Below are 12852 nucleotides of genomic sequence, written 5' to 3'. Positions count from 1 at the left end.
TGAATGTTCTGCCCAGCCTGAGGGGCAGGGCTGAGTTGGTGACAAATGAGAGAACTCCAGCTTTTTCCAGTTCCTTTCAGGACTTTTCAAGTGAGTTCTACTTTGGGGCTAGTCTCGTTTAGGACTGGTTAGACTTGAAGTCTTCTTCAAGGGTTGAGTCATTTCTGCTGCTCTTGGCTTACAGCTTCAAAAGAGACATAAGATGGAATTTTCCCCTCAGGTGGCTGAAGGAAAAGACTGTGAGAAGGCAGAAGAGGAGTTGGTGGTTTCCATGATGTCCCGTTTCCATCTTGCTACTCTAGAGACTTTGGGTAGTTTCCTCTTAGGTGAGATCCAGAATATTCTTTCTGGATTAAGCTGAGTTATCTTACCCACAATGGGAGAGCTCCTTCCCTCTGTATTGTCTGGTATATATTCTCCTCTTATACTTTGTCTGATTTTTGTTTTGCTGTCGATTTGGATAAATGGGCTTCTTAGCTATTCCCTGTGTATGTTCCTTGTAGAATGGATGTTTGGTGGACAAGCAGTCAAGTTTGGCTATTAAGCTTAGGGTCCTCTTTGCCTCCCATAATGACCAAACAAAACAATCGCAAGTTAGTTGGAACCCGATCATATCCCCTTAGATGTACAATATTTCAAGGAGCAGATAGACATACTTCTATCCCAGAACCCTTTCCCTTTGAGGAGAACTGAGCGACTTCTGGTCCCAATTTTCTGCTTTTCTTCCTGGCAGAAATATAAGTCTTTTTTGGAGAAGGGTTAGAAGGAGAAGAAGCTAGAGATGTGTATTCTGCACCACCCCCTTTCCCTTCCATTCAAGCCATGCAAGAACAGCTCTCACCACACATGGAGTCTCACTATACACAGGGCTCCATTTCTATCTCTGTACATTCATTTCACAATTTCTCACAGCACAATTCCATATAATGCAATTTGTCTAACGATTTCTGCATTAATGGGCATTTCCTTGTTTTCCAGATCTTTGCTTCTGCCAAAAGAGCTGGTATAAATATTTTTGCATATATAGGTCCTTTTCTTCTTTCTTTCATCTCTTTGGGGGGTGATAGTGGTTACCTGGGTCAAAGAGTGCACACTGTTTAGTGAATGTGGTGGCTATAGTTCCAAATCAGTTTCAGACTGGGTAGACCAATTTATGGATGTATTAACAGTGTATTAGTATGGTTTATTCCATTCATGTTTTCTTTGGTCCAGTGACACTGGCTTTCTTGCTGTTCCTTATACTGTACCTCCCAACTCTGAGAATTTTCACAGACTGTTCTCTATGTCCAGAACTCTCTCCCTGCTCATCTCCACTTCCTGACTTCTCTGTAACTTCAACTATGGCATAATATTCCGTTTGTATCTTGTCTGTACATAGGTGTTTGGATGGTGTCTCCACCTTTAAACTGTGAATTCCTGTGGAGCAAGGACTTTCTTTTTTTTAACCCTCCAGTACTTAACACAGTTATTAGCACATAATAGAGACTTCATAAATGCTTGCTGACTTGACGATTTTTCTGAAGCCCATCTAACAACTGTGATTTTGAGTCATCTTTGCCAGTCTGTGGGTGTGATGTAGAACCCCAGAGTTGCTTTAATTTGCATTTCCCTAATTATTAGCGATTTGGACATTTTTTCATATGGTTGTGATAGCTTGGATTTCTTACTTTGAAAACTATCTGTTCATATTATTTGAGTAGTTATTGAGGAATGACTCATATTTTGTCAGTTTGAATTGGTTCCTTATGTGTCTTGCTTATGAGATTCTATTTTTTTCTCAGAGAAAGTTGCTGGATTTTTTTCTGGATATATTTCCCTTCTAATTTAAATGGCAATATCAGACCTTTATAGGAGAAATTTACTCATAAAGGCTTTAGCCCAATTAGTTATTTCCCTTGTAATTAATTATAACTGCATCAATTTTATTTCTACAAAAGCTTTTAAATTTTATGCAGATTTGCCCAGTTTATTTTCACTCATTTCTACCCCTTAGTTAATAATTCTTTCCCTATCCACAGATGAAAAGTTATCCCTTTCCCTTCTTTTCCAATTTATGATTGCTTGAATTCAGATCATGCAGCCATTTAAAGTTTATTATTGTGTATGGTACAAGTTGCTGGTCTCAATCTAATTTCTGCCAGACTGCTTTCCAGTTTCCCAGATGTCAAATAAGGGAGTTCTTACCCCAGTAATTGGTATTCATGGGTTTATCAAACAGTATGCTACTATTTCTGCTTCCTTGTTTACGTAATCTACTCCACTGGCCAACTTTTCTATTATTTTGAAACCAATATAAAAATATTTTGATAAGTGTTCCCTAATAACCTTTTTTTTGTTTCATTTTTTATCTTGAGATCTGTACTCAGGCCTCCTTCATTTTTATTTTTTTCCCCGTTATTTTCCTTTACCTTTTGTTTATCCAGATGAATTTATTTTTCCTAATGCTATAAAGCTGTCCCTTGCTCATCTGAACAGGTTAGAACTGTCCATAGGTTAATTTAGATACTATCATGTTCATTATTTTAATACAAGCCAACCATGAAAAACTAATGTTTCTTCATTGAAGTCCTTTATTTCTATAAAGTGTTTTGTAGCATTCATATGTATGGTGAGTGTGTTTTTGCAGGTGAACTTCTAGATATTTTATACCTTTTGTAGTTATTTTTAATGAAATTTCTTTTTCTATCTTTTCCTATGCAGTCTTATTAGTAATATACTGAAAGCTTGATTATTTTTATGGGTCTGTTTTACATTTATTCCTTTAGTGAAGCTATTGTTTCAAGAACTTCGAGCTGGCTCTCAAGGAGTTTTCAAATATCTACAAATAACGATGATTTTATTTCTTGTTTAACTGTGTCTATTTTCTCAATTTTGTTGGGAATAGACATCTTCATCCATTCAGGTCTTTCTGGTATGGTTTATCAGGTTAAAATTTTGGAGTGGTTGCAGCTTTCTTCTAGGATAATCTCCTACATCACAGAGCCTTATAAAAATAGTACAGTGTAATCCAAAAATGTACAGGACCCCCTCATCGACAGGAAAACACTTTTCAGCTCGGATGATATACTGGATCTCCTCCATGACTGTAATGAATACCTTTGGTAGCAGTGTATCTCAGTGTTTTATGGATCTCCTGATGTTTATTATCTGAAAGTCACCTAATAAACTTCTCTCTGTGGGCATATCTTTTTTTTTGTTAAAAAGTTTTTTTTATTTTGAACTTAAATATTAATAAGTGCACAATTCAATATACAAAGAGCATAAAAAATGATTGTATATGCAGTTCTCAACTTTCAGTGTTAAAGGGTATATTGAATTTAACATGGCAATAAAACTTCCCACTTTATGTGTCCTCTTTTGAACTTCTCACTGCTTTCTTTTTTGTATTTAAGATATTCCCTGATGCTTTTTTCTTTTCCTGCATTACTATTCCCATCCCTTATCTCCTCTTCCAACTCCAATTCCCTCTTCCTTTAGGAGTCCTCCATTAGGACAAAGAAATATAGTTAAGCAAAACAAATCATTAGCTAGGTCTGAAAAACTCATGTCCCATTCTGTGTCTGTATCCATCACCTTTAGGTCAAGCTGGGAAACATGCTTCATCATCAGTCTTATGGAATGATAACTAGTAATTACATTGATCAGAGGAAAGTCTTTTAAAATTATTTTCCTATAATGACTACTATTATCACCATGTAAACTCTCCTGGTCCTACTCATTTCACCCTATATCAGTGTAGAAATACCTTTCCAGATTTCTCTATCATATTTATCATTTCTTACAATGGAATATTCTGTTATTTCCATTTGCCCCAATTTGTTCAGTCACCAAATCATGGGCACCCACTTTATTTTCCAGTTATGACAAGAAAAAGTACTGATATAAATGTTCTTATATTATCATATCTTTTGAGTATTTTGATGTGTGGATGGGAGATAGTATTTGGAAGACAACCTTTAAGACTCTGTTTTGCTCCTTGAACAAATACTTTCCCATAATGAGCAATCAATGTTAGTCATAAGTGGAAGAAACTGCCTTGTGAGGTACTCAGGTCTTGTACTGGACTTTTCTCAGGGATGTTATAATGGAGATTTTTAAATGGGACATGAACAAAATAAGTCTAGTTTCTAAGTTTCTTTCAAATATAAGGTCTTATAATTGCTTTAATTAAATTACAATATCACAGAAGGCAGAAAGTTGTCTTTCTTTGTATCTCCTACATTGCCCAACACGGTAAGAGGTCATCAATAAATATTTGTGGATTAAACGTAACCTTATGAGTCAGAGGGAAAAAATCCTGGCTTAGGAGACAAGTGAACTGGCTCCAACCTCCTCTGACACTAATTGGTCACTGAGTGGTAGCTTGTTTCAAGAGATATAGGTGGTAATGAAACTTTATTGTGGGACTGGAAGACCCACTTTGGAACAGAAGAGTTAGCAGCCCTTGAAACCCAGTGGTTAGTCTGCCTTGTGTACAAAAATTAGTAACGATTTCAACCTTCTATCACAATGGTATAGAAGTCCAAGAAACTCCTTTGTTGCAGTACTTAGGAGATGAGCAGATAGAGGATTCTGGATGGAAGTAAAATTGCAGGGGATTGGTCAGAAATATGGAGACCTATAAGGCATTCTCCTATGAGGCTTCTTGAGACAGCTTCAGGCATATTTTCTGAAAAACTGCATTTGCATCATTGGCCACGATTTCAAGAAAATACTTATGTATGTCCTGAGCTTGCTCATATAATTTTTGATAACTGTGCTGGTGAAGAAGCTTTGCTTCCCCAACCTTCCTGCCTGTGAGAATAGCTAACTTTTGATTGTCTTCTATAAGTTCCTGCAAATTCCAGGACTTGGGGATGTCCTGTACTTCCTTTATGTTCCAAATAAGCATCTGAGCCAGATTGGTGAGGGAAAGCTCATCCACTCTAAATAACCTCTGATAATGACTCAGAGAGGCCCTGAGCTGGGCTAAAACCCCAGAACTAGCAGAGACTTGTAGGGCCACCATCAAAGATTCCACTCCAGTTATACCCTGTAAGGCAGTCTTCTTCCTCTCAATGGCTTCTTTACAGATCTGAGTCAGGTGATTCCTCAAAATCTGAGCCTTCTTCCTGCTGTCCTCTTTAAATGCCTTCAGGGCAAAAGAAAAAGTTGAAATGTCAAATATATCTTCCATGATAGAGATCACAAATGCTTGAGGATTACTTATACCTATCCTTTCCAGGTTCCATACAGATAGCTCTGTATTTTTCAGATTATTGTCTCTGCTCACATTGAATATATTAGAACCAAAATGCATGTGTGCTGGCCATTCTGAGGTGGGCTGTATATTCCTTGAAATGAAGTAGACCTGCTTCCCCATGTTCTGGAGCTCTACTGCTAGGCTGCTATGAATCGATCCAATGTGAGCAGAGACAATGATGATGACAACATCAAATGCGTCACAATCTGTCTCCTTCAGGTACGTTGTTGCTGGTTTCCCGTGTGTCTCAATATCTGGTAGGACTTGGAACTTGGCTTCCTCAGGGATCTTGAAGGCATAACTGTTGCGTGAAAGACGTAGGAACATTCCTATATGAGTCAACGCAGACAAAGCATGAATTAATAAAGTACTCTGGGAATGATTTCCAATCACAGCTATTCTCAATGGGGTAGCTTAGATTTTCATTTTCATTCTCAATTTGGAAGATACTTCTTCTAATTTTCCCAGGACCACCATCTCTAGTATTTCAGACATGTCTGCTGTATAACTGACTCCTTGATTATCTTTCAGCTTGGATTGGGTGATTATTTCAGTGGCAAGTTGGTATAACGTCTGCTACACTGTGTGGCTTATTTAGGAGAAAGGAGACACAATGGATGGAGATTGAGTTAGGCATATCAGGGAAAGAAGAGGGATAGGAAAGGTAGATTTAATGAGAAGGAAAAGTCAGGTCTTCCACAATTTCTAAAAAACTCATTACTCTAATATTTACACTGAAACTTCGATTCTGTGTTGTAAGAGAAGTGGGGTAAAGACAATCCAAAAGTAACGTGTTTGTCTTGGTAGTGATACCAAGATACACACGTGCTCAGATGCTGCCTTCCTTGAAACAAGGGTTCTTTATATTGCTAGGGTACCTCCATTTTAGACAGAGAAGAATGATAAGTGACTTTTGAAATTCTACTTTGGAAAAAATAGAAAGCTAAGAGTTGACCACATTTTATTTTGGTGGGGGGAAGTGTCAAATAGTTTTTCAATAATGCTGCACTTTCCATTCAGATGAAGGAGAGAACCAAGATATAAGGAGAAGAGAATGGGGGTAATAGAAACTGGTGGAATCCTCATCAGTCATTCACACTTGAGGGCTAGGTTCCTAATCAAGGACTCTCCCTTTGCAAAGACAGACACACTGGCTCATTAGAACACTTAGAAATACATTAAAAAATTGCAAAAATGTATGCCAAACCTCTTTCTTAGTTGTCTTGTTCTGAAGGTGAAGTTGTAGCCAAGGAGCTAGGAGAGAGAGAAAGAAGAGACTGAGCTTACAGGTTTCTATCACTTGTCCATCTCACTGATAAGAGGGAAAAAAGGGCTTTTTCTGCACACAGGAGGGCTCTCTGAGAAAAGAGGAGGCAGTTTGATCTGCTGCAAGTCATTTTCCTCTCTTGGGGGCTCAGAAGCTACAGAAGGTAGTCCATGAACTCAATCTCATTTGCAACCCCACCCTACTGAACTTGGGAAACCAGAACGTTTTCAGGCTTCAGGCTTCAGGCTTCAGGACTAGGCTTCCTCTTCTGTCAAATGCAGTTACTGAATTGGATGAACATTAATGTCCCTATGATGCTATGGCCCTTTCTCCTTACCTCTGAAACTTCTGATGGATTCCTCCAAGGCATCTATCTTTCCAGTGAAAGCACACACTCTTTCTTCTAAGTCTTGGGATTTGGTGAAAGGAATCAAGACCTGTTCTGTCTGTATCCTGAGGGGAAACAGGTCAATAGAGAACAACAGAAGGGATTTCAGGAAAAATACAAAGGAAAAGTTTTAGCCACATCCAGTTCTCCTCCCTTACAACCGAAAAACAGTTAGAAAAGGACAAAATGGATTAAAGCAGCAATAATCAAGAGTTGAAAAAAATAAATAGAATAAAAACCATATATATATTTAAAATAAAGATCATAGCATTGGTCCACATTCCACCTGTTCCCCACCACCACTTCAAATCAAACCATTATCTCTATCTACAAATGAAAAAAGGAAAATACACACAAATTTAAAAAGAATAAAAGGAAACTACTGTTGTTCAGCTGTATCCAATTCTTTCTGACCCCATTTTCTTATGAAACGTACTCGAGTGGTTTGCTGTTTCCCTCTCCAGCTCATTTTGTAGATGAGGCACTGAGACAAAGAGGGTGAAGTGCCTTGCCCAGAGTCACACAGCTAGTAAGTGTCTGAGGCCACATTTGAACTCAGGAACACTCATCTTCCTGACTTGAGGCCCAGCACTCTATCCACTGCACCACCTGGTAGCTTGATCATAGGCCAACAAATCTGACAAATTAAACAAAAGAGGTGAATATTTACCAAAGTGTAAAATGTTTATGTTGAAAAAAAAAACAAGAAACAGAGAATTTAAATAACCCAATCTCAGCAAAAGAAACTTCAAGTCAGAAATGAGCTTCCAAAGGGGGAAATACAACAAGAAAAAACCTGGGACCCGATAGACTTGTGAGTGAATCTATCAAACATTCAAAGAATGATTAATTTTATTGTTATATTAACTGTTTACAAAGAGAATAAAACATAGAATTCTACCAAATGTGATAGAGATATTCTCTTGATACCTAACTGATGGAGAGAACAAACAGGACGAAAATTCTAAGGAAATATCTTTTATGCATATCAACAAAAAAATTTGAAGAAAACATAACAAAGAGGCTGTAGCAACCTATCAAAAAAAGTATATACTATGACTGTTTTAATTTATACCAGGAGTGCACAGTTGGTTCACGTTAGAAAAAGTGTAAATAATATAGACCATATTAATAAATAATAACAAAATTAACTAAAATTGTATCAATACATACTGAAAAGGGTTTTGACAAAATATAACATGTATTCAAAAGAGGAATAAATTGGTCTTCTAAAAATAAAATGAATAGCACCTATCTAAAAACCAAATCCACATTATATGTAAGAGGGATAAGTTAGAGATATATTCATAAGATCAGGAATAAAAGAGGATGTCCATTATCACTAGTGTTATTACATATCCTGTTAGATATGAGATGATAGAAAAAAATTAAAGGCATATGCAAAGGCAAAGAAAGAAGCCAATTGCTTTTTACATATGATATAACATGTTTACAGAACACCAGGAGTCTATTCAAAATAAATTTAAACAGTAACTACCCAAATGGCAGGATATAAAATAAACTCACTCAAACCATCAGTCTTTCTCTATATTAACAACAAAATCCTATAGCAAAAGATGAAAGAGAAACTCCCCACAAATTAACTACAGAATTTAGAAGATATTTAGTATTCTACTTATTAATTCATATATAGGAACCATATTGATACAACTACAAAGTACTATAAAAATAAAGGTAGATATGGGTAAATGGAGATATTAATTGCTCCATGTTAATCAGGCGATTATAATAAAAATGATAATACTGTTATTTATTTATTAACTACTTTGTACTTTCTTCAGTTTATACCAAATTACTAAAGGATTAATTTATACAAATAGGGGGAAAACATTAAAATTCACCTGGCAGAACAAAAATTGAGATTCTCATGGGAAATAATGAAAAACAAAGTAGAAAGGAAGGTGGCTGAACATCAAGACCTGATCTCAAATTATACCACAGAGCAGTAATCCTCCAAGGCCATCTGGCATGGGTTAAAAAAAAAATCGATCATCAGTGAAACAGATTAGGTACAAACGTACAGAAGCAAATGAATATAGTTGCAGTGTCTGACCAATTCAGAAGACCCCAACTGCTGGGGTAAGGACTCATAAAATGACAAAAATGGTTGAGAGCTGGAAACTAGTTTGATATAAGTCAGGTTCTGAGCCACTTCTCACACCATATACCAATGTAAGTTCCAAGTAGTTGACTTGGATTGTAAAAGGTCACATGATAAAAAAAATTAGAGCAAGAAATGAAATGCCTTTATGGCTAGGGTAAGAATTGTTGACTAAATAAGGAAGACAGAAGGCCAGAGAAATAAAATGAACGATTTTGATGGCATTCAAAATTCTAAACAAATAAAATTAATATAGTTAAAAGTGAAAGAGAAACAGGTAACCGGGCCAAAATCTTTGTAGCAAGTATTTTTTTTTGGGGGGGGGGGAAGGTCTCATAGACAAGAGATAGAAGCAGCTGACAAGCATATAAGAACAAGAACCATATTCCAATAGACAAATGGCTAGTGCATATGAATTAGGCAACTCTCAAAGGAAGAAATCTAAGCTATCAACAACCTTATGAAAAAATGTTCCAAATCACTACTAATTAGAGAGTATAAGTTAAAGTATTTCCGAAGTTCTGTCTTATCTTTATTGAGATAGAAAATGAAAATTGATGGAGGAATTTTGAAAAAAAATGTATTTAGAGAAATTCTTGTTGTAGTGGAAAACAACTGGAAACTAAGGGATGAGTTATAGTATATGATTGTTACAGAAGGCTATTGTGCTATAAGAAATGATGTAAGAGTGGTTTCAGAGAAACCTAGAAGATTTGTTTGAACTGATGCAGAGTAAAATGAAGTGGAATCAGGAGAACTATGCACTAAGAACAGCAATGTAAAGGGAAACAACTGGGAAACACTTGGGAACTCTAATAAAGGGAATGATTAACCAATGATGCTTGCTACCCATCACCTGACAATGAAATGATGGACTCAAGGTACAGAATAAGCTACACTTTTTTGGACATTGCCAATGTGGGCGTAATTGTTACATATATAATTGTTAAAGGAGTTTTATTTTTGTTTTTTTTTTCTATTTTAATGGGGTTTGGAGGTGGGCTAGGAACAGGGCTGCTATAAACCACAGAACAAAAAGAACAAGAATAAAAGTATTGAAATAATATTTCAAAATGCACAGAAGAAAACAGAAAGAAGGCCAGGAGCAAACAGAAGATCAGGATAATTCTGAAAATTACATGCTGAAATTATCCTATATTTTTAAAAGCTTATGGTAAACTTAAAAGCAAAAACTAAGATGTATGTAATAGAAATGTGCAGTTTCATGTATGGTCTTCTTTTTCTGTTCTATTTTGCATAAGGAAATGCTTAAGTTTGAAATTTCTAAAACGCGCAGAAGTGACCAAAAGAAATATTAGTTGGAAACGGACAAGCAGATCAACTTAGCAAATCACAACTTGAATTTATTAAATACTTGAAAAGCAAGTTACAGTACCGATTGGCAGGTTCATGCACAATATTTTTCAAGAATAGTTGATTTACAATTTTATGCTATATCAATCAATCTTTCAAGGGATTACTTTGTAGAAGTATTCCAAACATTAACAAAACTTATTTCGAAAAATGAAAGATCTAGAATCTCAAGTGTAGTTGAATAAATGTAGTAACACAGAAAGAAAATGGATATAAGAAAATATGAACTTCTATTGCATAGTTGTAAAAATACACAAATTATATGACATTTAGCCAAGTAGTATGAAAATTGCTGTTTGGATATCCTGCATTTTGTGTTTTCTTTTGTGCATTTAAAAAAATGCTTGTTGCTTTTATTTTTTTCATATTTTTCATTATCCAGTAATCCACCACTAAAAGTAAACTGACTCACCAAAACAAAAGCCACTCTGCCCCAAACCGCCCACCCAAAATAAAACAGAAACTCAGAGGAATGCTATGGAAAGAAGGATTCTATAGAAATCATTTCATTACTCCCTGCCTTTACAGTTCCAGACTAGAAAATTAGGGAAAATATAAAGTTGAATGGATACACTGTGTTTTCTGGGATGAACAAAAGGAAAAATGGTACAGGAGTATGAGATCTTACCTACTGATCAGTCACAAAGGAAACTTGGGCACATGCACATGTATGTGTTTTTTCTTCTTATCTGATGGTCTCTTGGTATTGTCATTCATTCCCACAGCTCCAACTACCATCTCCCTTCAGATGATTCTAAATTTGTGATCTCTGCTTCTGACTCAGACTTCAGGTGGGCATTTCCAACTGCCTAAAGGACATATCCGTAACTGGATGTCACAGAAGCCCCTCAACCTCAGCATGTCATTTGGCCCAGAAGAACTACATCTTGAGGTACTGAAAAGCTTGGCAAATAAGAATGCTGAAACAGTGATATTTGAAAAATCTTAAGAGAACAGAAGAAATACTGTAGGACTGGAGGGGACAAATGTCCCAAGTTTCAAAACAGGGAAGAGAAAGTGACTTGCCAGTTACAGGCAAATTAATTTGACTTCAGTTCCTGGTCAAATTATAGAATGTATGATTCCAGTAATGCTTGTAACATGTAGAGAAGGAAAAGGTGTGAACAATCAACCAGCATGGTTTCACCAAGCACTAATCAGAAGAAACCAATTTGATTTTCTTTTTCACCAGCCTACTAAATTGGTAGACAGAGGTTATCTAGAGATACAGTTTAAAGATAATTTTAGCAAAGTATTTGATAAAGTTTCTTATGCTATGTTTGTAAGAAAAATGGAAAAGACATTGACCTGATGGTAGTGGAATTGGATAGATCTGGGGGAGAATTGAGGATTCAACAATGTTACATAGCAGCTGAAAAAGCTAAAACAATCTTGGGCTTTAATGAAGATGAAAGAGAAATAGCTCCCAGGAATAAGGAAGTGTGAGTCCCACTTTACTTTGTCTTGGTAAGTGTACATATCTGGAGTATCATATTCAATTTTGGGTACCACATTTTACAAAGAACACTGGACAGCATCTAGAAGAAGGCAAATTGAAGTGCCTCAAGTTCCTGTCATATGCAGATCAGGTGAAGGAACTGGTGGGAAAGACAACCTTACAGAACACTCTGGGTGCATGTGAAGCAGAAAGGGTTACCTTGGCATGTAGTGGGCCTCCTGTCACTGGGCATCTTGAACGAAAGACTGGATTGCTACGTGGTACTTTGCATAGGTTTCTGACATCCTTATATAATGTTGTATATCAAAGTCATTTTGCATCTTAACGCCCTCACTATAGTATAAACCCTTTGGGACTGGGATTTTCCGTTTCCTACAAAAACTACCCCAGTGTTCTATACCCGTTAGATAGTGAATAAGTGTTTGGAAAAAAATTTTTTTAAAATAGAAGTATAAATCCTCCCTCTCACTGAAAGTATTCTATCAGGATGACAGGAGAAGAAAAAAAGGGACTTAACTTATTGGATATCCACAATGAAGGAGAGACAAAGAATACATACAGAGGAAAACAACCCAGCTAAGAACACTTACCTTTCTTCCACTTGTTTTCTGATCTGTGGAAAAGAGGGGGAGAAAGGTCAGTTTTCCTGTAGCCATTCTCTACTTAATACAGCACAAATGCCTAAAGAGTCCCAAAGTGAATTTTTGTTTCTTCCTCAGCTGTTCTAGATGCTCACTCTAGACCTACAAATCCCAGCTCTTCTCAATATCATCAATTACCTTTATGTTTCAATACCTCATGCTTTTGATAGTTGGAAATTCATCCAGCTGTATCTTGTCATTGGTTCAATTTCAATTCAAGTCTTTCATGTCAGTTTCTATTCTGTAACCCAACTGTTACATTGACCATGTGGGGTACAGATGATGTATTCTCTTGTTTCTCACCTTAAGGATTTCACTTGGGGTCTGAGAAGCTCTCTCCTCCATTTTATTTATTAATT

The 12852-nt window shown here is 36.3% G+C and overlaps 2 protein-coding genes and 1 long non-coding RNA gene across 3 annotated transcripts in view; 1 reads left to right on the top strand and 2 right to left on the bottom strand.

Moving 5' to 3' along the window:
• Positions 1-12852, bottom strand: part of LOC140525836 (uncharacterized) — a 139517-nt gene that overhangs the window by 30753 nt on the left and 95912 nt on the right. The window lies entirely within an intron of this gene.
• Positions 1-12852, top strand: part of LOC140525840 (uncharacterized) — a 29707-nt gene that overhangs the window by 16650 nt on the left and 205 nt on the right. Inside the window, exon 3 of the long non-coding RNA XR_011974134.1 lies at positions 11119-11285. This is a non-coding gene — a long non-coding RNA (uncharacterized lncRNA). The remainder of the gene's footprint in view (positions 1-11118; positions 11286-12852) is intronic.
• LOC140525839 (interferon-gamma-inducible GTPase 10-like) lies at positions 4146-12636 on the bottom strand. The gene is made up of 5 exons (XM_072641552.1): positions 12443-12636; positions 7334-7534; positions 6847-6962; positions 6450-6496; positions 4146-5571 (listed from the first exon to the last, which is right to left on the bottom strand). Exon 5 carries the CDS (start codon positions 5567-5569, stop codon positions 4634-4636), a length of 936 nt encoding a protein of 311 aa, XP_072497653.1. The 5' UTR covers positions 5570-5571; positions 6450-6496; positions 6847-6962; positions 7334-7534; positions 12443-12636; the 3' UTR covers positions 4146-4633.

The sequence above is a fragment of the Notamacropus eugenii genome, chromosome 2, assembly GCF_028372415.1.
Source record: "Notamacropus eugenii isolate mMacEug1 chromosome 2, mMacEug1.pri_v2, whole genome shotgun sequence".
NCBI classification, from domain to species: Eukaryota; Metazoa; Chordata; class Mammalia; order Diprotodontia; family Macropodidae; genus Notamacropus; species Notamacropus eugenii.
Note: the sequence above shows the minus strand (reverse complement) of the source record. Positions and strands in the feature narration are given on the sequence as shown.